Source organism: Podarcis tiliguerta, assembly GCF_965153285.1.
Source record: "Podarcis tiliguerta genome assembly, chromosome: 7".
NCBI classification, from domain to species: Eukaryota; Metazoa; Chordata; class Lepidosauria; order Squamata; family Lacertidae; genus Podarcis; species Podarcis tiliguerta.
Genome location: NC_139540.1, coordinates 65,196,067 through 65,223,559, shown reverse-complemented (window position 1 = coordinate 65,223,559; position 27,493 = coordinate 65,196,067). Strand labels below are relative to the sequence as shown.

The window sequence follows — 27,493 nt, the reverse complement described above, 5'->3', positions numbered from 1 at the left end:
TATCTTTCCACAAGGGCCAAAATTGATGCCGAAATCCAGCATCGCCTGAGCTCTGCAAGTGTGGCTTTCTCCCGATTGAAGTGCAGTGTTTGAAGACTGGGACATTCACAGGGAAACCAAAATGCTTGTTTATAAAGCTATTGTAATACCAATCTTACCGTATGCTTGTGAAACATGGACCACTTATAAACGCCATCTCCAACTCCTCGAAAGATTCCATCAACGGTGTCTCTGAAAAACTTTACACATCACTTGGGAAGACAGGCGAACTAATACCAGTATACTGGAAGAAGCAAAGATCACCAGTGTTGAAGCAATGATTCTTCTGGACTGGTCATGTTGTGCGGATGCCTGATTATCATCTTCCAAAGCAACTACTCTATTCTGAACTTAAAAATGGAAAGCGTAATGCTGGTGATCAACGAAAGAGGTTTAAAGACTGTCTCAAGGCAAATTTTTAAAAATGTAGTATAAACAATTGGGAAACACTTGTCTGTGAGCGCTCCAATTGGAGAACCTTTAGCAAAGGTGTCGTGGGTTTTGAACTCAGGACGAAAGGGAGAAACGTGCTAAGAGGAAGGCACGCTTGGCAAATGCACACCGTGATCAACTCCTGTCTGGAAACCAATGTCCCCACTGTGGAAAGATGTGTGGATCCAGAATTTGCCTCCACAGTCACTTACGGACTCATTGTTAAAACCTTGTTTATGGAAGACAATCTTACTCGGCTACGAGGGATCGCCAAAGAAGAAGATCAGATCTCTCCCCACCTGAAATCTTCATTTCCAGCAATGGACAGCTCCATCTTTTCAGTATGCTACCTAACAAACATTGGAATATTTGGTGAAGCTTCATGGAATCAGAGTTGGAAGGGAGCCCCAAGGGGTCATCTGGTTCAACCCCCTGCAAAACAGGAATCTCAACTAGATCATACATAGCTTCTTGTTATGCAAGAAAAACTATCCTCATATCTGTTGTAGTCATCAGGAAAGATGGCACATGTGTTTGGAAGATTCTGCAATTAGCTTTAATTAAACATGGATATGATAGCCACGGTGACACGGCTGGCACTGTGGGTAAAACCTCAGTGCCTAGGACTTGCTGATCGCATGGTCGGCGGTTTGAATCCCCGCGGCGGGGTGAGCTCCCGTCCTTCGAAAGCACCCTTAAGTGCAAGTAGATAAATAGGTACCGCTTTATAGTGGGAAGGTAAACGGCGTTTCCGTGTGCTGCGCTGGTGCTGGCTCGCCAGCTGCAGCTTCGTCACACTGGCCACGTGACCCGGAAGTGTCTTCGGACAGCGCCGGCTCACGGCCTCTTGAGTGAGATGAGCACGCAACCGGACACGACTGGCCCGTACGGGCAGGGGTACCTTTACCTTTACGTATGATAGCCACAAGAGGCACTTGTAAGATTGTAAAACTTGTGAAAGAAAAACCATAAAAATAGGGCAGTGAGCTGCAACACCCACTTCCCCGTACACAAACACACCCACACTCCCATGTGCTTATATCATTATATTTTGAAGGATTTTAATTGTAAACTGCTGTAGGATCCAATTTCGCCTGATAAATGAAAAATGGAAAAAGATGCAGGTTCTACCTGTCAAACAAAATTTGACACACCCACTCCTTCAAGCCGCTGAGTGGGGGTGTTTTTCTTTCAACGACTGGACCTGAACCTGACCTTTAAAAAATCACCTGGCCATTTTGAACCACAATTAGTATTTATTTGTTTAAATATTTATAGGCCACACTAATAAGAATATTGCCAGCAAGGCAGTAGTAGCCACCTGTGCCACTCTGGCTTTGATTAGCACTTGGTGCAAAGTTTGGTTAAACTAGGCCTAGGAGAATGTGACTTGTGTAAAGTAGTGGAAGGGAGGAATTTTAAATGGAGCAGTGGTGGTGGAGTGTGTGGCTTTCTCAAACCCTTTCCATCTCCTCTGAGCTCCAAAAGTGAAGTTGAGGCAAGATGGGGATATGCTGAGCATTCACATCTACTGTACCATTGCTTGGCATGGACCACATTCCAAGATTCAGGTCATTGCTAGTCATGTCTAATACAACCCTGATTCCAAATAGCCCGAGCAAGCAAATCCTACCCATTGTTCTGGCAAGCCAGTTTGGCAAACCAAACAAAAAATGGGTTGTCTCTCCTTCCTGTAAAGCTAAGGATGCAATTACTATGCTCACTTTCCAGGGAAAAGGGCCCAGTTAGATATCACCTGGCACAAAGGAAGCCATAGGAAGCTGCAAGTTTGAGTAAATGAAGAGTAAGAGGGTGTTGCTGCTTAACCCTTTCCCCTGTAGACAATTTGCTGCTGTGAAACCTCTCCCAGCTGTTTTCCCCACCCAGTTAAATCATATTATAGGGAAATATGAGACTCCCATATGTGGTAATACCAAATTAATGAAAATACATTGGTACCTTGGGTTGCAAATGCTTCGGGTTACAAACTCCGCTAACCCGGAAGTAGTACCTCGGGTTGAGAACTTTTCCCCAGGATGAGAATGGAAATCATGTGGTGGCGGCAGCGGGAGGCCCCATTAGTAAAAGCGCGCCTCAGGTTAAGAACGGTTTCGGGTTAAGAACGGACCTCTGGAATGAATTAAGTTCGTAACCCAAGGTACCACCGTATTGGTGAAAGTAGTAAATATCAAAGAAATAATTGTCATTATTGAGAACTATAATTCCTTCCCCCAAAGCTTCCCTCCAATATAAAGGTAAAGGTACCCCTGACCATTAGGTCCAGTTGCGGACGACTCTGGGGTTGCAGCGGGTCGCTCACGGGGATTCGAACCACCGACCTTCTGATTGGCAAGCCCTAGGCTCTGTGGTTTAGACCACAGCTCCACCCATGTCCCTCCCCTCCAATATACTTTTCAGGTAATACTTTATCTGGAACTGTGATGTTCCTCCTTGAAAGAAGGAATAGTCAATTTACTTTTAAAACATGGCGATAATGGCAGCAGTTCACCACCTTAAATTGAAGGAATTAATACTATTCTAATACTGCAGGAATCCCCGTGACAGGGTGAGCTCCCGTTGTTCGGTCTCAGCTCCTGCCCACCTAGCAGTTCGAAAGCACGTCAAGTGCAAGCAAATAAATAGGTATTGCTCCGGCAGGAAGGTAAACAGCGTTTCCGTGTGCTGCTCTGGTTAGCCAGAAGCGGCTTAGTCATGCTGGCCACATGACCCAGAAGCTCTCTGCGGACAAACGTCGGCTCCCTCGGCCTATAGAGTGAGATGAGTGCCACAACCCCAGAGTCGTCCGCGACTGCACCTAAGGGTCAGGGGTACCTTTACCTTTAATACTGCAGGTGTAAGAAGATTTTGGATTTCATTCTCCGTAAACCATCTTTTGGGAATTACCTAACTAAAATGTTGCAGAAATTGGTAATTGCTGCAAAACCCCTAACAAATAGTTATTCAAGCAAATGGAATCAGAACATGAACATTATTTTATTTTGGATTTTAAACCATTACAGAAGAGCTTTGACTGATGACCTACGGTCTCCATGATATAAGTGCCAAATGTTCTAAGAGTGCACACATCATAACATGAACACAAGGTGAAGCTCAACATGTCAAAACCAAGTCTCACTTGATTTTGAAAGCAGATATAATGCAGCAGGCAGTAGAAGCAAGCGGTAAGAAAGTAGGTATGGAAAATGCTGGGTCTACACAATGCATATGACAGTAAAGAGTTCAGTGCTCTGAAAAATGTTTGTCAATAAATGAAAAATGAAGCACTGCAATATAGAACTATAAAAAGTAAAGTGCAGTTTCAAAGATGTGTTCTCAAAAATGTCTTTGAGTAGATTTCAGAATATCATTTGAATTGTATTTCTGAGAATATGCAAAAATTAATGCAACAAATATTTTAACATATAAAGCTGCCCAAAAGGGAAAAAAACTAAAGAAACATAAGCTAGTGTTGTATTGCAACTTTTTACTTCATTCATAAGCAAATTTCCACCAGTCCTATGATTTCAGAAAGTACACACAGAATATGTACAGAAAAACAAAACCAGATCTCATGAGAGTAACCATACAGTACTTAATAAACTCAGAAATCTTGTAAAGCACAAAGCATCTACAAGGTAAAATTCTATTAACAATAATGCAATGTGTTACATTATTGATTATCACTTGTCTACAACAGGGGCAAACTTACAAGGCACAACTCAGTGCTGTGACCGCAGTGTTGTAAGTTACATTCAGGCACTTCTCTAAGATGAATAATTCTTAGCAAAGGCCTTGGGAGGCGGGGAACCCATGTGCACTACCCCTATACTGTGTTTAAAGAAATGTCAACCCATTCCCAATATATTTAGTTATTGAACTAATAAGCTAGACATTTGTAGGTAGACTCTGAACAAGACCAACTTCCCTTGGCACCTCAGAGAGGTTCGCTACGCCGTTCCCTACTTGGTCCCAAAGTTTCTTTGCAAATGAGTCCAGAATTATCCTTCCCTCAATGAATGGCTTGCTAAAATTTGGTCTGCAGGGTTGTCCATGGATTCTTACCCAACGGAAATGTTCCATGAAAACAGGAGGGGGGAGGGAATGTTCCTCCAAAATGTTTATTTATTTTTTAAGCTATTTTCTGGTAGGTTGCACAGTGACAGGTGTCTATTGGTGTTAAAAACAATGCTTGCTGCTTTTAAGGCAATGTCTGAATACCACACAGCAGAAAACAAAATATAAAGTACCAGTTCAACATTATGCTCGGTTAAGTACTGGCCTTTTAAAAAATGCAAGTTCTTCTTTCTCACTTCCCAACCCCAATTTCTTTCGCTATTCTTTATAATCAACTCCTATGTAACTACATATATTACCAAATGCTGCATAATTCCAAATGGAGAATTTCTTTGCAGACAAAATTGACTGACACTGAAAACACCAGGCAATCAATGTGTCTTCTGCCCAACTTGTTTTGTTTTTTAGGCTGGGGTGGGGAACCTGTAACCCTCAGATATAGTTGAACCACAACTTCAATCATTCCTGACCGTTGCCAATATTGGCCAGGTCTGATGAAAGCTGAGAGTTCTTTACATTTGGAATGTCACAAATACCCCATCCCAGTTTTTGGTCTATAGGAGTTTTATAATATTGATAAACTAGGACTAGTATAAATTACCTGAAATCCAAACTTAACAAACTGCAATAGCTAAAGGGGCTGTTACATGTTAAAGTGTTTTCACCACGTTTTCCTTCTTCTTCGCCACAAGATCCCAGTATCATGCTGTCAGAAGAAGACATTTAATAGATATTTCTGGAAAGTGATAATATAAAAGCTCAAGGGTCCTTGCAAATGGCTCATCAGTTCATATGGAAAGGAAGGAAGGCGCAATTCATTTATTGGCAATAAAGAGGCAAGAATTCCAAATAAAGAAATTTAGGGTCTTAATGGTCTTTGGATTAGCCTTCCTGTCCAAAATCTTCTGTGAACTTCTTTAGTTTTTCCAGGTCATGTTCATTCACAGTGGGCTTTGTGCTGGCTAATGACCTCAGCATATCCGCCTGCCACATAGAGAAAAGCAAACAGTCAAGAGCCAAATATTTCTCCGTGTAAACAAGGTACGTGCAATTAAAAAGAGAAGTCACCAACATACATTTGCCAACTTCACAGCTCAATGACACAATAGAGGGGGGAAATATAAGAAGCAGCCATGAAGATACAGAAGCAGCCATGAAGATACAGAAGAGCCAACACATTTCTACATATATTTTACCAATCATTCATGTGACAAAGATGGAAGCTTACCAATATTATTAAGCAACCATGATACTTGAGACCAGGAAATCTATGTCACCACACCTACTTTAAATTACAGGTAGTTAGACCCATGCATGTCAATTACCGCTTGACAACATGATCCTACGCATGTTTACTCAGAAGCATGTTTAATGTAAGTCACCCTGTGACCCTCGGATGAAGGAAAGTAAATAAATTGACAATCAATCAAATCTAATCTAATCCTGAATAAGTGTTTATGAAAAGTTTTCGCAGAATGACTTCTGGGCCTTGCGAAATGACAGCATTATGGTAAGAAAGTGAATGAACACTTCCTCGCACACTCCAAGGGTTGGGAACAGATATGAGAACAGATTGTCATTCAGTATTTAACAACTTCATTATTCAAAACATTTAATGTATATAACAACCATTAGAGCAATCATGTAAAGCAGATCAGTATTGTCCTCACACTGCAAAGGGGCTAAGGGTATGTGCTGACCCAACAAATTCATGGCTGCGGCAACCCAGGTCCCAGCTCTGTCCCATAGCTACTAGGCCACACCAATTCTTGACATGACAGAATCACGACAATTCCACCATCACTCACCTGCAGAATCAGCATGCATTTGCCTTTTGAAGCCTGTAATTGTTAGGAATCCACATTAAAGTACAGGGCAAGTTATTAAGTTTTGATCCTCCAAGTGATATACTGTATTTTCCGTCCCATAGGACGCACCTAGGTTTTTTTTTTGGGGGGGGGGAATAAAGGAAAATCCCCCCCCCTTTATTTCCCCCACAAAAGCAGGTTGGGGAAACCGAACCAGGTCGAGGAACAGCGGGATGGCGGCGCTGCGCCTCCCTGCTGTCCCTTGAGCTTGTGGGGCTGGCCGATGTCTGCCCGGCGCGAGGGGTGCTTTGCTTCAGGGCGCCCTGCCCGCCGGGCGGCAGGCTGCTATCCTGCAGATGCTCTGCTTCAGGGTGCCCCGCCCACCGGGCGGCAGGCTGCTATCCGCAGCGTGGGGAGCCCTGCGGGGAACTCCTGGAGGGCTCCCCACGCTGCGGATTTCTGCCCGGCGCGAGGGGCGCTATGCTTCAGGGCGCCCCTCGCGCCAGGCTGCTATCCTAGGCTGCCTAGGCTGTGGATGTGTTCCCGAAGCGCCGGGCGCTCTGCTTTCAGGGCACCTGACGCTCCGGGAAGCAGGCTGCTATCCGCAGCCTAGGCAGCCCTGCGGGACCTCCGTTAAGGTGTGATTCTGATTCTGTGTTCACCCTGACCCCCATTCACCGTATTTTTATATTTATCTCCTAAGGATGCTCTTTTTTAAAAAAAAAACGGACATAAGAAACAAACAAACCCCTTCGTAAACACAACATACACAGGAATTCATTACAATTGGATGACTAAAGTACCAGTCGGAACCATGAGATTTTGCCAAAAAAAGGTACCACCAGCAAGTTTAGACTTGTTAAAGGGCATAATCCCAGAAACAATATTCACCATATGCCTGCCCACTGAACAAAGGTTTAGGAAGAAAAATGAGAGCAAATTATGTGTTATGGACATAAACAAGCTTTCATTTCCCTTGACCACTGGACAGGTTGTGGGAAGCAGACTTTGATGTAATGAAGTCATTATTCAAAAATACTTGCAAGCCTTCCTCTTTTGAGAAAGACTCAAGAGAAATTACAAAGCTTGTTGGGCACATGGATTTTTGTCAGTGAGCCCCATACGGGATGTAACTTTTATGCTAGAGTTGAAAGAAAATGCAAAAACTTCACAGATACTTAGAAGCAGCAAGCAACTTTTAGAGCCTTTTTTCTTTTTTTTTTTACTCATTTGCAGTTCAGGAGATTTCCATTTATTCCCTACGTTTTCAGACAAAAATGGCAGTAAAAGATTGATAACAATAAAATTCACAATACAAAATAATTCGTAGCAAAGAAAGCAATGATAACAGTAAAACCAGCATGCTTGCTTGTTTGCAGTAAGCCATTGTTTGGCTTACCATTATTGGAAAACTAGGTCAATAAGGTGGCTGTCCTAATATTAAATGTTTGATTGTTATTATTATGTTGCTACTCCATATCACTTAAGAAAAACTTGACAACAAAATATGGCAGTCGAGAGCCACAACTAATGAGTAATTGTTTTGCATCCTGTATTTTCATAGGGTAAAGTTTGTTAATTATATCTCATGGCAAACTGTTTTTGAAACTGGAGGAGGATACTTTCAATGCCAGTTTTAGGATACTGGAAGGAGGCACAAATCCACTGGGCACACCCAAATTAGATATTTCCTTTCAGCCTTAGACAATATTATTTGTGTGCAAGCGGTTTTAATTTTGTACTACCATAAATGAATAATACCCTTAATAATGTGGTGGAAGGGGTATTGGGGCTTAAACGAAACTTCAAATTTATTTATAGAAGTGTCTGCTGTTATTGTGTGGGAACTGATATTTATTTCAACGGCGAAAAGAGCTCCAGAGTGGGGAGCTGTAGTTTTTCGGTTTTGTTGATTCTAATTATGTAAAATAAAGCACATGAACTGATTTTGGGATGTACTTCTTCACGGACTTACACTGACAAGGGGGCGGAGGCAGCAGAGTTGATCAAATATAAAATTATACGCAGTTTTGTATACTGAATTCAATAATTTTATAAAATATCTAATAAATAGTTCACATCCCCCATTCTAGCGCACTCACCACCTTCTTCAATCAATACACTCAACTTTGTCACTCTGCATAAACCACCTCCAGTCTGGAAGTTTTACGACAGTAGCAGGTATATTTTTGTAATAGTGGTGGTTGAATTTCAGAGGAAAGCAGCAAACCATTCATATATAACTCTACACAACTTATATTGAGTGTCATTTTCCAAGTATTTAATGCAAGGCAGTGAGGAGATACTGAAACCCTTCACCTTTATCATCTTTATGAGGAACAACTACATCCTAAGCATTTGATGCACAAAGCAAGAAGGGTCCACAGAAAGAATATCAGCTAGTGCAGGAAGGTTTAGGACAGGAATGCATGCAAGGACACACTCTCAGAATTCTTTCACAATACCTTCCAGGATGGCAAAGCACAACAGGGAGGAGCTTTTTTGATTGGAGAGAAGTTGCAGGAAGAAGGGACATATCTCTCTTATGAGCAAGTGTACTTTGCAATTGAGCACACCCATCAATAAGCCATTGGAATTATATCAGGTATTCAGTAAGCCCAGGAATTAGGACACTGGTTTAATTATAAGGCTGTGACCTCTGGCAGAGCTAGTCCAAGGCGAAAACATCCATAGCAAAACAAAGACTAACCATTGCAACAACAGGCTCCAGTAGTTTGTCCCCTGGCACATCCATCCACGTCATTTCAATGGCACTTGGTTCTCCCGGAGAACATGGAGTGAACAGATCTACTTGAACGTTTGGATCAGACAGTGATGGTCCTTTCACCTTTGGAAGAAGCAAAATTTCTCAGTTGCAGGAGTGAATGCATTTGGAGGTTCTGTCAAACAAGGTCAATGGTAAAAGGCATACCTGTTTATCTTTAACAGGAAACAAGTGAACAAGGATGTTTTGTTTTGTGAATCTAGAACATAAGTGGCATCCTGTGCCAAAGGCAATGTGACTTTATAGCAAGCTTGAAAGAGCAAGAGAACCCACAGATGTAATTATGTGGCATAATTAAGCTTATTTTCCCTGTTTACTTCGCCAAGTTTTAGACCCAAACCCACATCTATGGAAAGGCAGGGTTGCACCTGTATTTATAGTGTACCTTAAGAGTAGCACTATGTACTTCTTTAGACTTGGCTATTCCCATACAGTGGTACCTCGGGTTAAGAACTTAATTCATTCTGGAGGTCTGTTCTTAACCTGAAACTGTTCTTAACCTGAAGCACCACTTTAGCTAATGGGGCCTCCTGTTGCTGCCACACCACCGGAGCACAATTTCTGTTCTCATCCTGAAGCAAAGTTCTTAACCCAAGGTAATATTTCTGGGTTAGCAGAGTCTGTAACCTGAAGCGTATCTAACCTGAGGTACCACTGTACTTGCCCAAAAGCTTGGCTAGCAATGTTCTGTGGATTTTCTGGCAGACCAAGTCATACCAGACAGGAAGAATAGCATTAATGCTATGTAGCACATGAGAGAAATAAATTTGGTTTAGTATCATAACCAGCACATCCTGTCCTGCTTGTTACGTTCTTGTGATGGGGCATTCTCAGGATACATTTCAACAACTACCAAATCCATTCTGCGGAGAGCTATAAGGTAAAAGTAAAGAGACCCCTGACCATTAGGTCAAGTCATGACCGACTCTGGGGTTGCGGTGCTCATCTCGCTTTATTGGCCGAGGGAGCCGGCGTACAGCTTCCGGGTCATGTGGCCAGCATGACTAAGCCACTTCTGGTGAACCAGAGCAGCACACGGACACGCCGTTTACCTTCCTGCTGGAGCGGTACCTATTTATCTATTTGTACTTTGACGTGCTTTCGAACTGCTAGGTTGGCAGGAGCTGGGACCGAGCAATGGGAGCTCACCCCATCACGGGGATTCGAACCGCTGACCTTCTATCGGCAAGTCCTAGGCTCTGTGGTTTAACCCACAGCGCCACTAGAAAACAGTAAATTTACTTGGCAATCAGAATTCAACTGCATATAAGCTTCTGATGCTTTGCCAAGAAGACCTGCTAGTAAAGTTCTTTTTCTGCTGCCCGCCTTTATAACTTTCAGAATTTTTTGATGAAAAGACAGTGTATATAATCCAAATACAGAAAACATGTTTACAGTGGTGCCTCGCAAGACGAAATTAATCCATTCCGCGAGTCTCTTCGTCTTGCGGTTTTTTCGTCTTGCGAAGCACGGCTATTAGTGGCTTAGCGGCTATTAGCGACTTAGCGGCTATTAACGGCTTAGCGGCTATTAACGGCTTAGCGGCTTTAAGAAAAAGGAAACAAACTCGCAAGAACTCGCAAGATGTTTCGTCTTGCGAAGCAAGCCCATAGGGAAATTCGTCCTGCGGAACGACTCAAAAAATGGAAAACTCTTTCGTCTTGCGAGTTTTTCGTCTTGCGGGGCACCACTGTATATATTTTTAAACAAACAAGCCAGATTTTAGAAAGCATTTGCCCAAGATAACATCACTTAAAAAAAAAAAAAAAGGAACCCTTTTCTCTGCACAGTACTTAGCACCAATATTCATGATTCTCCTTTCTGGGACAGACAGTTGGTTGTCTACATTCTCAAGCATGTCGAATTTCAGGCAGAATCTGGTATCATGTCATGACTTGCAGCCCTTTTAAACCAAATGTGATGAACTATAATAGGAAAGGACATTTGTGTGTAAGCACTGTTGTTGTTGTTTTAAAAGGTATCCTAGGACTTCTGGAAAATTTGGGATAGAAGTTTTATGCAAAGCAAGGATCACTTTTAAAATATAAATACAGCTTATGAAATAGGAGAGGATACAGACAAAGAGACAGGGATGACACTTTCCTCATATACAGTACCTGCACTGCAACCATCAAGTAAAATCTTAAAACCATAGTATTTAAAGATGACTGTAAAGACACTGGCAGGGAATAGCAAGAACCAAGATATGGTGTTGGCTCTCTCCTCGACAGCTTGCCTGCAGGTGTGGTCATTTCCCTTTTGGATCAATGAGGCACAAGAGTTCTGCTGAAGCCTGGGATTTGTTTTGGCTCTGCACTTGCCAACTGTGTGTACAAAGACAGAGCAGTACCATGCTTATACCTCCTGTTTTCAGCTCACCACTGGAGAAGGGAGGCACAGGTATATGGGCTTCCCTCTACACAATAGGGGCTCAGAGAATCTGAGTGAAAAGGCCGAGCAAGCTGATATACCTGTGCCGCACTTTCTCCTTGTTGGCTTGTAAGTGCAACGGAGAGATGCGTTGGTTTGCCACAGCACCTGCAGGCACCAAAGTAGGCACCTGGTTATGAACTGTTTGGAGTTGTGTTTTGTTTTCCGCCCTTTCTTCCCCAGCTGCAAGTCGAGAGGTGCAGGAGGCTTCCCCTTAAACTTTGTGCTGCATTACAGAGACACTACACGTGACCTGGGACAAAACCCTGCAGTTGAGTCCTGAAAACAACCACCTGTTGACCTCTGATGAGCCTGCAGAAGAAGAATTTAGAAGTTCCAGTTACTCACTTTTTTAAAGTGTGTGGCCGACTGAACTTTCCTAACCGGCTGCATTAGGGCGTCTCGTACTATTACGCTTATGTCGGCGCCTGAGTAGCCATCGGTTCGCTTCCCCAGCTCTCGATAATCTGATTCAGTCAAGGTGTTCTGAGTGGTCCCAAGGTGAAGCTTGAACATTGCAGCTCTTGCATGATCCTCAGGTAAGGGAATGTAAATGCGCTTCTCAAACCTTATTAGAAAAATCACAAACACTGATGCTCATCCATACCCATAACCAGGGTTTTTTTCCAGACAGGACTTACTCAGGTGCCACAGCCATTATAAAAGAACAAGGGAGATCTTAGACCTAGACTTTATTTGCGTAGCCGACAGGCCATAGCATCAAAGGGCAAACACCAACAAAAATACATTACAAATATAGTTACCATAAAATCTTGTGACCTATTAAAACCCTAGGTAAATTAATAATCTCAGTACTTAAAACTTGGCAGAGGTAATAAAATAATGATGATGATGATAATAATAATAATAATAATAATAATAATAATAATAAACATAATGATAATAATCATAAGATCCTAGGTGAGGAATCCGGGTGACGACACTGGTGTCATTCAGATAACAGCTCTCAGTCTCATTGCTCTCTCAATAAATTTGGCAACCTTTTCTGTTGTCGAGCTGTTCTGGTCGGCTAGGAGTGAGAACAATTTGGCTTCACAAGAGCGGCCCGGGATGGCAGATAGGAGCGGCGTAATGGTCTCGTCCCTGAGATCTTTATATAGGGAGCAGGACAAGAGAACGTGTGACACCTTCTCTACATAGCCAGCTCCACAGGGGCAGAGCCAGTTCTCGAATTGAATTTTTTGATATCTACCTTCAAGAACAGCTGGGGGTAACATATTTAGTCTGGCCAATGTAAAGGCCCGCCTGAGTTTTGGAATGGTTAAGGTAGACAAATAAGGTGCCCTAAAATCAAAGTGGGAGGGGGGCAGATAAGCGTACCAAGCACTAAATTTCGAACAAGGGGGGCATTTATGGTAAGTTCCGGCATTTCTTTTCCTAGAAAAATACCACTGCCCATAACAGATTTCATGCAAATTCAAGTTTGTTTTTCTAGCACAACTCGGGAGGAAACAATGGGTTTCCTGGAGAAAGGAAATTATTAATTTAAATGGGTCTACTCTGTAAAACACAGTTGACTATAACCCTATCTTTATACTACAGTTTTTGACAAATCCAGCCATGAAACGTAAGCTGTGAAACATTAACAGCACCCAGACTGAGAGTTTTAAAAGCAAGTATTAGAATCCAGGCCCTTTTGAGCTGTCTATTTCTTTTCATGCTCGTGACAAAATTATTTTCTACGGTCTAGAGAAATAATAAAATAACTAAAAGTTACTGGTTGTTTGAATAAAATTCAGGAACTTGTGTTTTAAAATTCCATAAAAGTGCACTGTACGCCATATTTATAGAACTGCTTACGCACTAAATCATAGCCAACATATTTCATGTTCTTAAAGCAAAAAAATTGCATGGATGATTAAAGAAGTATTGCAGATGTTTCACAATACAATATTAGTTTGTTCCATTAATTAAGGGACATACTAAGGCATGTATTGGATGCAGTAGTTCTGACTTCATGAAGCATGATCTGGCCACAAGGGTTGAGGCTGCATGCATACCCTTGCACTCTGCTTTGATGTTTCACTCCTGGTCTCTTTTAACAATCTGTGCTGTATCAGAAACAGGAATCTGCTTAGCAACTGACAGCGGAGGATGCATGGGTATAGTGCTTGCTCCCAGTTCCAGTAAACAAAGCCAAACTAATAGGTTCCCCGTACAAAGTAATCCTTGTGGTTTGTTTATTCTTCTGACAAGATTACTCAAAGATCTTGTGAGCAGATCTGTGAGGGAAGATTTTGATCTGTGAGCAGAATGAGGGAACATTTTGTTTACAGCAGCCTGGTTTCCACATCACACTAAGCCGAACCATGGCTTAGTATCGATGTGCAAGCTTGCAGGAAAGAGATTGTGGCCATTTTGCATCTCTCTGTTTGTACCGCTTTGGCATGAAGCCATGTCTTGAGTCATCTGAATCCAGGTTCGTGCTGTAGCTCTCCTGGATGAAGCATAAGGTAGGGCAATCCTTAATTACAGTTCACAGTTAGCCTGGAGAGAACTAAACCATGAGCCTGGGTTCAGATAGCACAGTAGGCAAAGCCATGGCTAAGCTCAGCACAGCAGTAGAATGACCAGGGGAGAGGGGGAGCAAAAGGCTGCAATTCCATCACCTGGAGCCCACACACTTGGGCCAAGTCACACATTGGCTTAACATGGTGTGTGAACCGCGCCAATGCATTTAAATAATATGTGGCCGCACAATCCTATAAAACTGTGTCGCTGCACCAACATAAACAACTAGTGCCATCGTAGGTTAACTGAAGTACTGCATTTTTGCTCCATAAGGCGCACCTAGTTTTGGGAGGAGGAAAACAAGAAAAAATTATTCTGAATCCCAGAAGCCAGAACAGCAAGAGGGATCTGGCTTCTGGGATACCGTGTGGCTGTTCTGGCTTCTGGGTTAACCGCGCCAAGCCTCTTCGGGGCAGCGGGATGAAGGCTCCCCCTGCCTGAAGAGGCTGCGCACGGCTAAGGCAGAAGCCAGGGGAGGCGCTGCGCAGAGAGGGAGAAATGCGCAGCGCCCCTTCAGCGAAGCTGGAGAAGGAACAGAAGGAGACCGTTCTGTTCCTCCTCCGGCTTCGCAGGACAGGCTCTGCGCAGAGACAGAGAGCTGCGCAGTGCCCCTTCAGCGAAGTGGGAGAAGGAACAGAAGGGGCTCTGTTCCTCCTTCCGCTTCGCTGAAGGGGCGCTGCGCAGTTCTCCCTCTCTGCGCAGCGCCAGTCGCTCCGTAAGACACACTCACATTTCTCCTTACTTTTTAGGAGGAAAAAAGTGTGTCTTATGGAGCGAAAAATACGCCTGCAAAGTGGAGCAAAACTGTCCAGTGCTTTCTGTCACCCACTATATTCTGATACTGATGCAAGTGGTGTTCATTGCTGCTACTGCTACTGCTACATGCTTGGGCTGCAGTGCTTTGTCAGCACCAGAAGAGAGGTGTTACTATACCAGAGGTGGACAAGTAATCCTGCAACCCTGACTAAGCTGCAAGCAGTGTCACTTTGACCAATAATGAGTTTATTTATGTTATTATACCTTACCTTCTTCTGATGGCAGAATCTAGAACCCAAGGTATGTTAGTAGCTCCCAGAACCAAAATTCCTTCATTGTCTGTTCCAACTCCTAATCAGAACAGGTGAATTTAATCAGTGACTATAATAACAACAACCTCTAAGCAATGTATAGCATGGAGAATGAGAAACACTGAACTTAGCATATTTTAAACACCATAAACTTTTATCGCCACAGATTTTCCTAGGTCAGCTAATGAATGCTAGGCCACAGACAATCATGTTACATAAGTCATCATATTACTTTAAGTAGCAATGCCAATAAAATGATCTTACCTTGCATCTGAACTAAGAACTCTGTTTTAATTCGTCTGGCAGCTTCGCTCTCATTTTCACTTCTGGAGCCACATAGAGAATCTATTTCATCAATGAAGATAATTGAAGGTTTGTTTTCTCTGGCAAGCTGGAATAGATTCTTCACTAGCCTGTGAAACAATTTAAGTTACATTACAGGACAGCAACACGGCAGTATTTCACCTGTTTTCCGAAATTCAGCAAAGTTCTTAGCCGTTAATCTTCCATAGATGATGAGATACTAGAACCTTTATAACTAAGTGTATATACTTCATATAAGAATTGCCTTTTATCCAGTTGCTTCATACAAAGTTTGAGAAATTAAACAGCAAAGTTATTAGTTCTTGGTCACCTCTCCATTGATCAGAACCATTATCCAACTGCTCAGTAAGTATAATTTCAGGACTCTTTGCAATACAGCTGAAGAACAACATTTCTAGATGTCATAGTATAGAGAAACATGAAACACATGGTAGTACATTGCAGAGCAGATTATTACACTTTAAAGATGATGTAACTGAGAGTTAGCCTGAAGGCCTACATGCCTGAATGCTATTGCAGTCCCTCACTGTCACTATGCATCTGCTTTGGGCAAAGATCAAATCTAGAACCAAACTGTGCTGCCGCATAGCTATTCAGGTTTTGTCCAAGGTGAAGATCTTCCTGAAAAGCAAACTCAGATCTAACTCATAGATTTGGTGCATGCAATCCCAGACTGTCTATTAAAAATGGTTGTGTCTCCTCCTCCCAAGCTCTCCCTAAAAAGAAAATGTCAGGCAGGGGGAGGGAGCTTAGTTTTCTGACTGACATTGCTAGCTTCCAACAAGCAAATGACCAGGTCCCACCTTTATTTCCAACAACGGTGCTTTGGGAATGATCTTAGTTCATGTCAATTGAGCAGGAAAAAGCAAACAAACCTTCAACTGATTTTCCTGACAGTTCCCTAACTCCTGCACTTACCCTGAAATTTTGTAGGTTATTTAGCATACAGGTGCTTCTACAATGTATTCCATTTTCATACAAATTGCACCACCAAGTTGGGGTGCAGAAGCAAACTCCTTCACCCTCAAATATTAAAGGCTCCTTTTGAATAAAACCTCTGAACTTTTCTATCTGAAATGTGATATGCTTCCTTCATTCAGAAGAGGCAATGCCCTGCAAATGTAACACTAAGAAGTTAAAGTGTTATAGTTATCCCCTTTAAAAAACCTAAAACCACTGCACCTGTCTGTCTGAAATTTAACTGGCTTCATTCACTTAGAATGGGCAACTATGCATGAAGCAATTTTGTCTTGGTACATACCTCAATCCCCAATTCTTCCTCTTTTCTTTCTTATTCTCCCAACCCCACAAAACTCTTTATTTCATGAAGGTACTTTTTAATATCCAAGTCTCATACATGAACTACGTATGAATAGCCCAGGAACGATATTGCATCTTCCAAACCAGTCAGACATACTGGGTCCAGACACCCCACAGAGAAGTGTATCAAGGAGTGCCAGTGAGCAATTTAAAAACTAGGAAGCAGAGGGTGGTACTTCCTATAGAACCACACAGCTGGTCAAAGGCTGGTCAAAGGACAGGTCAAAGGACCAGTCAATCAGTTCCTTCCATGTATTTCCCCATTCTTATGCATTTCCATTCAGTCTGTTTCTCCAAGCAGAGCAGAAACATACTTTTTCCAAGTTGCATAATTTTTCGTTTCATGGGGGGATTAAACACAGAATTTGAAACCTGTGAGATTGTTGATAGGTAGCCACATTCATCTATCGCAGTGTCCTAGAAAAATGTTAAAGGCTTTTTTTTTTTACAGGAGGTTTTGTAGACAATATATTTTATATAACACAGGAAAAGCACCTATTAGAATACTCAAATTACAGTTACCTTATCCCTTGGTTCTCATACAAGAGCAAAGGGGTCACTTGAACAGAAATCAAGGCTTGGCATGTGGGTTCACGATCCCTGAAGAGCGGGAAGCTTCCACCCTTTATAGCTTTAATACTTACTTTTCACTCTCTCCCAGCCATTTTGAGACAAGGTCAGAAGAAGATACGGAGAAGAATGTAGAATTGTTAGCTTCTGTTGCAACAGCTTTTGCCAAGTAGGATTTTCCTGTTCCTGGGGGTCCAAACAGAAGGATGCCTCTCCAGGGAGTTCTCTTCCCTAAGAATGATAAAGTGTATTTATAATATGGGGGGGGGGGGAACTAATTAGAAAAAGCATCAATTTGGAATTGATTATGGTACAAAATAACACCCAACCCCTGCAAATAATCACTTGTGACATAATTAAGAGAGGTACTTCTTGCATTTATAAATTACTTCTATATGTATGTTTTTGGAATTATCAGAATAAAATATTATATTGTCAGCAGGAAATTAGATTCCTGCCAACAGCTACACACAGGATTGTACCAGAAAAAAATCAATACAAGGTACTAATTCTGGTGCACCCTTTTTACATGTATGTTGAAAATGTTACATTCTGTTTCAGTCTAGGACTCCCATCTATCAACTCAGCACCAGATTCCCTGCCTAGGGAAGCACAAACATGCAAACAGACTAGGAATGCACAAATGTGGCAGAAAGTGCCTCCTAGCAGCTCAGACTGGTATGACAGCAGCAACTACTCCTGACCAGCTGAAAGATTAGGACACCCATGTACATAGATGTTCAAGCAGGGTACTTTGCCCTACAGCTTAAACATTTTAGGGTTTTGTAACTGAAAGACAATATATAAAGAAATACCTGTGAAAAGATGAGGAAATTTAATAGGCAATATTACTGCTTCTTTGAGAGCTTCTTTTGCTCCTTCTAGCCCAGCAACATCATTCCATTTGACATTTGGTCGCTCCATGACAATAGCACCTATGAAATTGATTTATTATGACTGAAATCCTCACAAGGCAGCTTACAATATATGGACAATTAATAAAAATAAACAGAATAAAATCGAACAACGATTTAACTTGACACATTGGCAGCAGCTAGAAGCAACATCATAGTCCAACTAAAATATTTTAAAATTATTTCCACTGCGAGATCCTCAAATTATCAAACCATTTTAAACGCCTCATTCTTTTCCAGTTTCAAAAAAAGAACAGTATCACCACTGGAGTAGAGCACTGATCATTTCTAGACTAATGTTTACAGAAGAGCTTCTTCAAAGGCTCCAGTACTTGGAAAACTTAAGTTTACATCCTGGCACTGACAAAACTATCCTATTCTTAACCTAGGGCAAAACAGCACTATAGTATTTCACTTAACAGAAGACAATTGAAGTATCTGATTTTTTACATTTTCTTTGATCTGTAGAATGATTTTGATTGGGGGGTGGCCAGGTCATAAAGTCTCTCTCTCATGACCTTCAGGTGATCTTTTGGGAAGGGGGAGGAACGAACACGGAAGAAAGTATCTGCAAGGGAATGTAACCATACAGAGCTGAGCTCTGTATCTTCACCCAAACTGTACTGCATGGGTAGCACTATCATCCCTTACAGGCCAAAAAGACTGGTACTGACACTGTCCTTGCAGCATAACAGCAGAAGGAAGGGAATGTGAACAGATTGATACCTCCCTTGGCCCTGGAGCATCATGCCTGTTTCATTTACCCTCAGTGGCAATGCTAAGTAGTCAATCTGATTAGCTATGTAGTTATGTATCTTCTGCAAGAGAATCTTGAATGTCTGGTATCAGGCAGGGAGAGAGAAAAGACAATTACTCCAGAGAAGCAGAGGGGAAAAGTGGCTCCAATCAGCTAGGAGGAAAAAAGGGGGTACATTTGCACTCTCCCTTTTAAACTGTAACATTTGTCCCGTTATTAGGCTGATATTAATTAGATGTTTCAAGTTATCTATCTTGCAACTTCTGCCCTGTTCATTTGATAAAAAGACTTTATTCGAGATATTAAGCGCTTGATGTAAAGCTACCTTGGAGTTGATTCTGCAACTTCTTTTTCTCAGGATCATCCGATTCTCCTTCCCCATCACTATCATTCCTAATTTGGGTATAAGGGAAAAAAATAATGCACAGCTAAAAGACAGGCTCTTCCAGCCAAGTTGTTGCTGCTTTAAATGACATTATTTGTAATGAAAGAACCCATCCTCATAACATGCAAACTGGGACTTCAAAAAACTTGGAAGCATATAACTGTCAAAAGATTAAGGGAATAGTTGTGTTTTTGTAGGTGGATGTTACAATTACAGTGGTACCTCTGGTTACGAACTTAATTCGTTCCGGAGGTCCGTTCTTAACCTGAAACCGTTCTTAACCTGAGGTACCACTTTAGCTAATGGGGCCTCCCGCTGCTGTCGCGCCGCCAACACATGATTTCTGTTCTCATCCTGGGGCAAAGTTCTTAACCCGAGGTATTACTTCCAGGTTAGCAGTGTCTGTAACCCGAGGTACCACTGGATAACTTACAGTGGTGCCTCGAAAGACGAAAAGAATCCGTTCCGCGAGTCTCTTCGTCTAGCGGTTTTTTCGTCTTGCGAAGCAACCCTATTAGCGGATTAGCGCTATTAGCGGTTTAGCGGCTATTAATGGCTATTAAAGGCTTAAGGGATTAGCGGATTAGCTGCTAAAAGGCTATTAGCAGCTTAGTGCCTTAGAAAAAGGGGGTGGGGAGCGGAAAAAAATCGCAGCAACTCACAAGACATTTTCGTCTTGCGAAGCAAGCCCATAGGAAATTCGTTTTGCGAAGCACCTCCAAAACGGAAAACCCTTTCGTCTAGCGGGTTTTCCGTCTTGCGAGGCATTCGTCTTGCGGGGCACCACTGTATGCACATTTAACATGTGTGGTTTCAACTTTACGCGGTTGAAGGTCAGTTGGTTGAATTTCACACAAGTTAAATGCATGGAAGGAAGAGCTTAAAAAGCTTGTTTTGCTTACCGGGCTCCAGGAGGGTCTCATGAGACCTCATGGGAACTTGGATGGCCCCATAAGATCTCATGACAGCATCCCAGAGTCTGGTAAGGCCACTCAGCACATGGCTCTGGATAGGGTAAGGATGTTCATGTAGGGACAGTTCCAAGATGATGGCTTCAGTATACACATTTTTCCGTACAAGTGCCATCCCACGAACATAACCCCCGCACAAGATAGAATCTTGCTGTAAAATAGTTTTACGAAAGAGAACTTAGAGCAAAAGTAATATAGGACGTGTCAGCACACAATAGTCCGTGGAACCCCTGATCACCAACATGCTGTGGAAGGCAAGCCCTTTAATTTTTCCATGCACTTCCTTTTCAGTAAGGAAGTCTGTGGTTATAGCACAGAAACTGCTGATGCAGGAAAGAACCACACAGTCATTGAAAGTTATGTCCCTGAGGGAGCTCCCTACCCAGTATGAGGCTTGTGCTTCACCGCCCTCAAAATGGGGAAGTAGTGAGTGAAGTGGGCTGAATGATACCTATTTGAATACAATTTTCTTCCTGCCATTCCTGTTTCATCCCAAGAAAGAATGGATGCTTAAAACAGATACCATGTTGTATCATTTAACTCTACTACTTTTAGTATATAGAAAGTGTGATGACCAGGTCATAAAATAATCTGTAGGCCCACAGGTCTTGAAATACGGTGTTTTCCACGCACTGTTCCACCACCACTGAAAGCATTAAACAAGCAAACTTGGAGAATGTTGTAGTACATGAAACTAACATACCCTTTTTCATCAGTAGAACCAGATTCTTTCACTGGTTTGAGGGGAGTTGTTTCTTTCTTTTTCAAATACTCTTTCAGCTTTTCTGCTCTGTCTAGATACTCAGTACACTTTGCTCTGATGCTTTGTTTTGCTTTGTCACCCTGTGCTTCATCTGAGAATGGAAAGTATTTTGTTTTGCGTTATAATCGAAGTTACAGAACAACAAACCATAATTATACATCCCCTCCCTCCCTATAAATAACAAAAAATGTCATAGTCGCAATTACCCTCTCCAGGTGCTCCTTTTTTATTTTAGTGCACAGAATGCATTATCTTCTGAGGCAATTAGTATGACTAGTTTTGTACAGTACTCAGTTTTCTCAGTGCAGAGGTTCAGTTTCCAAATACATCATCACCGGTCATTAGCCTTCCATTTATATAAGACTGATGTGTCAGTCTTCCAAAAGATCTCCATTTCCCTTTCTGAGTCCCAATTAAGCGATTTAATTTATGATCAAAATGTCATTAGCAAGACCATGGCATGTAATTTGGAACCGACTGGTGTAATTTCCAAGAATGTGAAGGAATGTTTAAAAACATAAAAATCTCAGCTACTTATACTTAGCGTGGTAATTCTTACATTTGACAACGTGAAGAAAATACTGTACAGCATGTTGATACAAGCGGAGGGCTTCCTCAAAGTTTCTTGCTTTATCTTCTTGTGCTGCCTTGCTAGCAAGGTCTATTGCTTTCTGTTTAAAAGGAAAAGAAAGAAACACGATTAAGGTTAAAACAATTAAATAAGTTAACCCTAAGCGTTTGTAATATGGGAATGCAAGAAGACAATAGGACTGCATTATATGCTGAAATGACACCTTCATTTTCAAATAGTCAAGAGGCTTTATACTGGCTGGATTAGAATGCTACAGCCATGGTTAATGCTGTATTGTGAACCTCACTTCCGTTTCACTTCTCCCTGCTAGGTAGGCCAAAAAGAAGTCTTCAGATTATGGTTTCTTTCGAGAAAAACAATGATTCCAACTTTATATCAACTCTAAGCCAAGGACTGTGATTTGTTATAATTGTTCCCAATTAAAACAATAGATTAAAATAGAAACTTTGTTATCCATATATTTATTTCTCTACCAACTATTAATATTGCATTCATCCATTATGGGGATTGTAAGAAACCTTGAATAAGGCTCCCCCCCCCCCCAAGTGCTTAAGCATTTAACCATTTACTTACATCCAAGGACATTTATCTTATTTCTAGTGCTTTGCCAAATTGTCGCACAAGTAGTTCTTATTTCAAATATTGAAGAACATCCATACAGCCAACTAATGGAGGCAAACCCAAGGATCAGTGTGCTCACAGTGGGAGTTTTGACTCCCTCCCCTATATACAATAGACCCTAACCCTACAATATTACACACTGCTTGTGAAACTCTCCACAGTAAAAAAAATTTTTTGCCACATTGGACAGGAGAAATAAAGCCCCCTTAGATGCTCCAAACTAGTTTAGCAGTTCTGTGGATAATTACCTGTATTCAGTACAATTTAAACAGTTATCACATTACAATTAAAAGCCACAGAATCAGTCTTGGGAGTCATTCCTGTGTCCAAAAGCATCTCATGGAGATGATTTGCACAATACTAATAGAAACAAACATGACACCAGTGAAACTTTAAATATAGCATGATACAGCATGAAACTTTTGTTGGGGAGTGTATTTTTATTAGTTTGTATACATCAGTATTGTTAATTGTTTTAATTTTGTATTATGTATTTTGTGCTTTTAGATTGTAACCTGTGTTGTGAACCCCCCTAAAACCTACGGCAGGCATAGGCAAACTTGGCCCTCCAGATATTTTGGGGCTACAACTCCCATCATCCCTGAACACTGGTCCTGTTAGCTAGGGATGATGGGAGTTATACTCCCAAAACATCTGGAGGGCTGAGTTTGCCTATGCCTGACCAACGGGTATAAGGGCGGTATACAAATTTAATAAATAAAAAGAATAAAATAATAATCCAACTAGCAGAGTCGACCCACTGAAATCCATGTAACTTAAATTTCCATGGGTCTGCTCTGATTACTCCAGTGGGTAGGGAGTAACAGATGTGGTACTTCTCTCTCATGAACTTTCTTCCATTTATTTCTCTTAGACTCCAGGCTATTATCTTCATTATGATTTCAGATTTTAAACACGCCACTTGGAAAGTAGGCATTTTAGAGGTAGGTGTTTTGTTCGCTTTTCATGTTGGGTTGTTCCCTTTGAGAGGACAGTTACAAGGAGCTGCCAAGCTATGGGCAACACAAATTACCATGGACGTAATGCTTCCCACTAAGATGGAAATGGCTTATGCACCACACAAGGTATTTCAATATCTGTGCATATGTAAATTAAGTGTGCTAGAAATTCTTAGCATTTATTAATGCAGATCTTTTTAAAAACACTGCAAAAAAATTGGGGTGTGTCTTTGTGGATACAATTGTGCCCAAAATTGCTTTCAGAAATGTTCAGACACCTCACACAATTACAGAAAAACTTCCACTGCATAAAACATTACTTAGTATATTACACAGGACTATAGGTGAGTACAGAAAATGTATGTTACACCTGGATAAAGTAATCCAAATAAAGCCATACCAATATCATGTATTTTGAGCTATGGTGTTTCTGCGAGTGTACAAAGATTTTCTCCAAAGTTACCAAGAAACAAAAATACATGCACTGAAATCTTGAATTAGGATAAATGACTAGTGAATCCCTAAGCTACTTACTTTCCAACAAATGAAACTGAGAAACTACATTAGTAAACAAAAATTTAAGAGCCTGAAAGTCAACCCATCACGTATCTGCTCTTTCAAGTTGTATGCAAGAAAATGTCAAAAAAAATCTGTGCAAATAAGACAAAATGGCAATTTATCTACTCTCTAGTTCCTGCAGTGTATGAGATATTGCACAATAGAAATGAAACCTACAAATTATGTGCAAATTATGTAAGGGGGCAGGTGGCAGAGGTTACATCAGGGGTTTGGGAACCTTTTAGCCAAGTGGTCCAGATATTTATCTGTAGTATCTGTAGATATTTATCTGCAGAGATTTATCTGTAGTGCATGGGACCAACCATCTGCCAAGCATCTGGCATCAGGTGACTTACCACAGTTGGCCCACTGAGGTGGAGGACATAGTTCAAAAACCTTCCTAAGCTCTCTGCACAGCATTTCTCAAATGCTAAGCATTCAACTAGTTGTCAGGTGTTTGAGAAGTTTTGCACAAAGCTCTTCACTGACATCACTTCTACCCACATGGTCTGTAAGTAGCAGGGGGAAGATCTGTGCCTGGGGAGTCACACCAACACCATTTCATAGCAAGGGTGGCAGGGCCAGCAGATAATCATGTCTGTTTAATACAACACCAATGGAGATGGACACAAATGGGATTGCATTGCTCTGCCCATCAGATAAAAATTATTTGTCCTGCTAGTTTTTATTGTATAACCAAGGCCTTAAAACCATGGTTAAACAGTGATTCTCCTAACCTACCTCACAGGGTTCTTGTGAGAATAAAAGAGAGAGGGAGAAGAGCACATGCCACCTTGAGCTCAGTAGAGCATGAGACTCTATCTCAGGATTGTGGGTTTGAGCCCCACGTTGGGTGACAAATTCCTGCATTGCAAGGAGCTGGGCAAGATGACCCTTGCGGCCCCTTCCAATACTACAATTCCAGGATTCTCTAAGTAAAGAAACTAACAAAATAGATTAAGAACACAGTGCTTCCTCCGCAGCAACGGAAATGCATTCTGCACATGCCCAGAGGCACCCCAGTGCTTCTCCCAAGGCGGTGTCTGGATAGCTCAGCTGGGTTACAGTGTGGCGCCGATAATGCCAATACTGCTGGTTCAATCCTTGTATGGTGACAGCTGCACATTCTTGCACCGCAGGGGGTTGGACTAGATCAGAGCTTTCCAAACTGTGTGTTGCAATATGTTAAGTGTGCTGTCTGCAGCATGCAGGCACGTCGCGCGAGCGCTTCCTGGAAAGGGGATTAGTTTCACCTCGGGTTTGCTAGCCAAACCGAACTGCTGTGTCGTGAAATGATGCAGGTCTTTTAAAAAAGCAATACAGTGGTACCTCGGGTTAAGTACTTAATTTGGTCCGGAGGTCCGTACTTAACCTGAAACTGAAACCTGAAGCACCACTTTAGCTAATGGGGCCTCCTGCTGCCACTGTGCCACCGGAACACGATTTCTGTTCTCATCCTCCTGAAGCAAAGTTCTTAACCTGAAGCACTATTTCTGCGTTAGTGGAGTCTATAACCTGAAACGTAACCGAGGTACCACTGTAATAATAATCGCGATTAGTTTTGGAAAGCTCTGGCCTAGATGATCCTCAGGGTCCCTTTCAATTCCACGACTCGCTGTGTGAGGCCAAGGCGGAAGCAGTAGTAGCTCAGCAGCCAGCCACCATCCTGACAGCTCCAAGAGAGAGAGAGAGAGAGACGCTTCCGGGGCGCTGGCAGGTCAGGTGAGGCGAGGCGGGGCGTCTCCCCCTGCTGTTCATTCCCACGTCGTGCTGCTTAAGAGGGAGGGAAACACGGAGGCTCTCTTTCTCGTAGGAACCAGGGACTCCTGTCAGTTAAGAGGCAACCGTCCATGTAGCCCGAGTCAAGGTGAGCCGCCTCACGGAAGGACTCCTTCCCTCGCCCTCCCTGCCTCGCCTTCCCCACACACTTCGGAATTCCGGCGCGGCTCCCCGTCACGCGCCAACAACCCCCGCGCCAGGTGCTCACCTGCAGGTTGGATGTGGCCGCCATGATGGGCGGGGGCTGACGGGGACGGTTTTTCCCGGGGAAACGGAAAAAGAGAGAGGACAAAGTTACGTTGACAATTCGCGCTTTTCTCCCCCCTCTCGCCTGTATACCGGCTATGCAAGGAAGCCGCCGCCAAACGACGATTAAAAAAACCCCCTCACGCTACTTCCGCAAGCGAATCCCACAGCCGGCTGGAGAAAGGAAGCGAAGGGCTCTTCCGCTTCCGTGACGCTCTGTCGACGTCATGGCTGTGCGCCCGTGACGGCCAATAGGACGAGGAACGGCGCCAAGCCAGGAGGAGGAAGTTGAGGCGAGGCGAGGCGGGTGGAGTCGTTGCTACGCATGCGCGGCGCGGTGTCGTAGTGCTGGCAAGCGTCACCACGCCTGTTACACTTTGACTTCAGCGGGCCTTCCCTGCTTCGAGTGGGCGTGGTTAGGCTTGTGTTGCCGATAGTTTTAACTGTTGCTCGTCCACAACAGAGGACAGTTTTTTTTTCGTCTCCCCACCCTGGTGATGACAAGGCAGATACTGTACTTTGTTTGGGATCCAATCCAATGAGCACGTTAATTTTAATTTTAACACGCATCTAGGTCTGAAGATGCTAAGCCAGTGGTTCTCAAAATTTCTTTTTCTTGGCCATGCTTTCAAAATTAAAATTTGAATTTTTTTTTTAATCGATAAGGAAATACATTGGAAAACAAAAATAAACATCAACTGGAAGTGCTTGTTTTATGACGTAGAATGCATCCACTTTATAATATGATCACAAGGCATCCAGGAAGCTTTAAAGCAATGTAGCTTAATAAGAATGAGCCTCTTAATATGTGTACCTTAAGTATGTATACAGACTCAATGAGAGGTGTGAGCTTTTGCTGGGTAATCTCATATATTGTTGTTGCTTAGTCGTTTAGTCGTGTCCGACTCTTCGTGACCCCATGGACCAGTCCTATATATCCTTACCTGGAACAACAACCTTACCTGGTTGTTGTTTCCTAAGTACTGCACATATTCAACCAAATACAAACTAGAATAAAAATGTATTCAGAGGTTTTTTTGATGGTCTTTTCTTTAAGCCAACAGTAACAAGACCTTATGTATCTCCCTGGGAGGGAGTTTCAAAGGCTGGGGGCTATCTGCTCTTTCTTTGAAACCGCAGGTGTGCTCAGATTACCATCATAAGAGTGCAGTGAAGCTATAGTATTTTCCAGTTTCAAGGTGCTTCTCCCCACCTCAGCTGTTCACATCAACAAAGCTTAATTTGTGTCAAATTCATTTCTGCTTTTGAATACACCAGGGTGTTGACAGGGTAAGGGTGTTTTTACCCATGCATGGGAATCCTTAAGCTGTTCCTATTTTGTCTCCAGCCAATCAGTGTGAAGCTGCTTTGAGAATCAATGCATCAAACAGTAAAAGGTAAAGGACCCCTGGACGGTTAAGTCCAGTTAAAGGTGACTATGGGGTTGGAGTGCTCATCTTGCTTTCAGGCCGAGGGAGCCAGACAGCACAGACAGTTTTCTGGGTCATGTGGCCAGCATGAATGACTAAACCACTTCTGGCGCAACAGAACACCGTGACGGAAACCA

General features: G+C 42.4%; 1 protein-coding gene and 1 long non-coding RNA gene across 2 annotated transcripts; both read right to left on the bottom strand.

The window, feature by feature from the left end:
- Window positions 1-3,446: 3,446 nt before the first annotated feature.
- Window positions 3,447-26,174, bottom strand: VPS4B (vacuolar protein sorting 4 homolog B). The gene is made up of 11 exons (XM_083449559.1): window positions 25,889-26,174; window positions 21,731-21,842; window positions 21,112-21,262; window positions 19,378-19,445; window positions 18,197-18,316; window positions 17,456-17,612; window positions 15,432-15,580; window positions 15,126-15,207; window positions 11,917-12,136; window positions 9,064-9,201; window positions 3,447-5,529 (listed from the first exon to the last, which is right to left on the bottom strand). Exons 1-11 carry the CDS (start codon window positions 25,910-25,912, stop codon window positions 5,428-5,430), a joined length of 1,323 nt encoding a protein of 440 aa, XP_083305685.1. The 5' UTR covers window positions 25,913-26,174; the 3' UTR covers window positions 3,447-5,427.
- LOC310681700 lies at window positions 7,077-8,383 on the bottom strand. Its single transcript, XR_014513526.1, has 2 exons — window positions 8,297-8,383; window positions 7,077-8,243 (listed from the first exon to the last, which is right to left on the bottom strand). It is a non-coding gene; the product is annotated as an uncharacterized lncRNA (long non-coding RNA).
- Window positions 26,175-27,493: the final 1,319 nt, after the last annotated feature.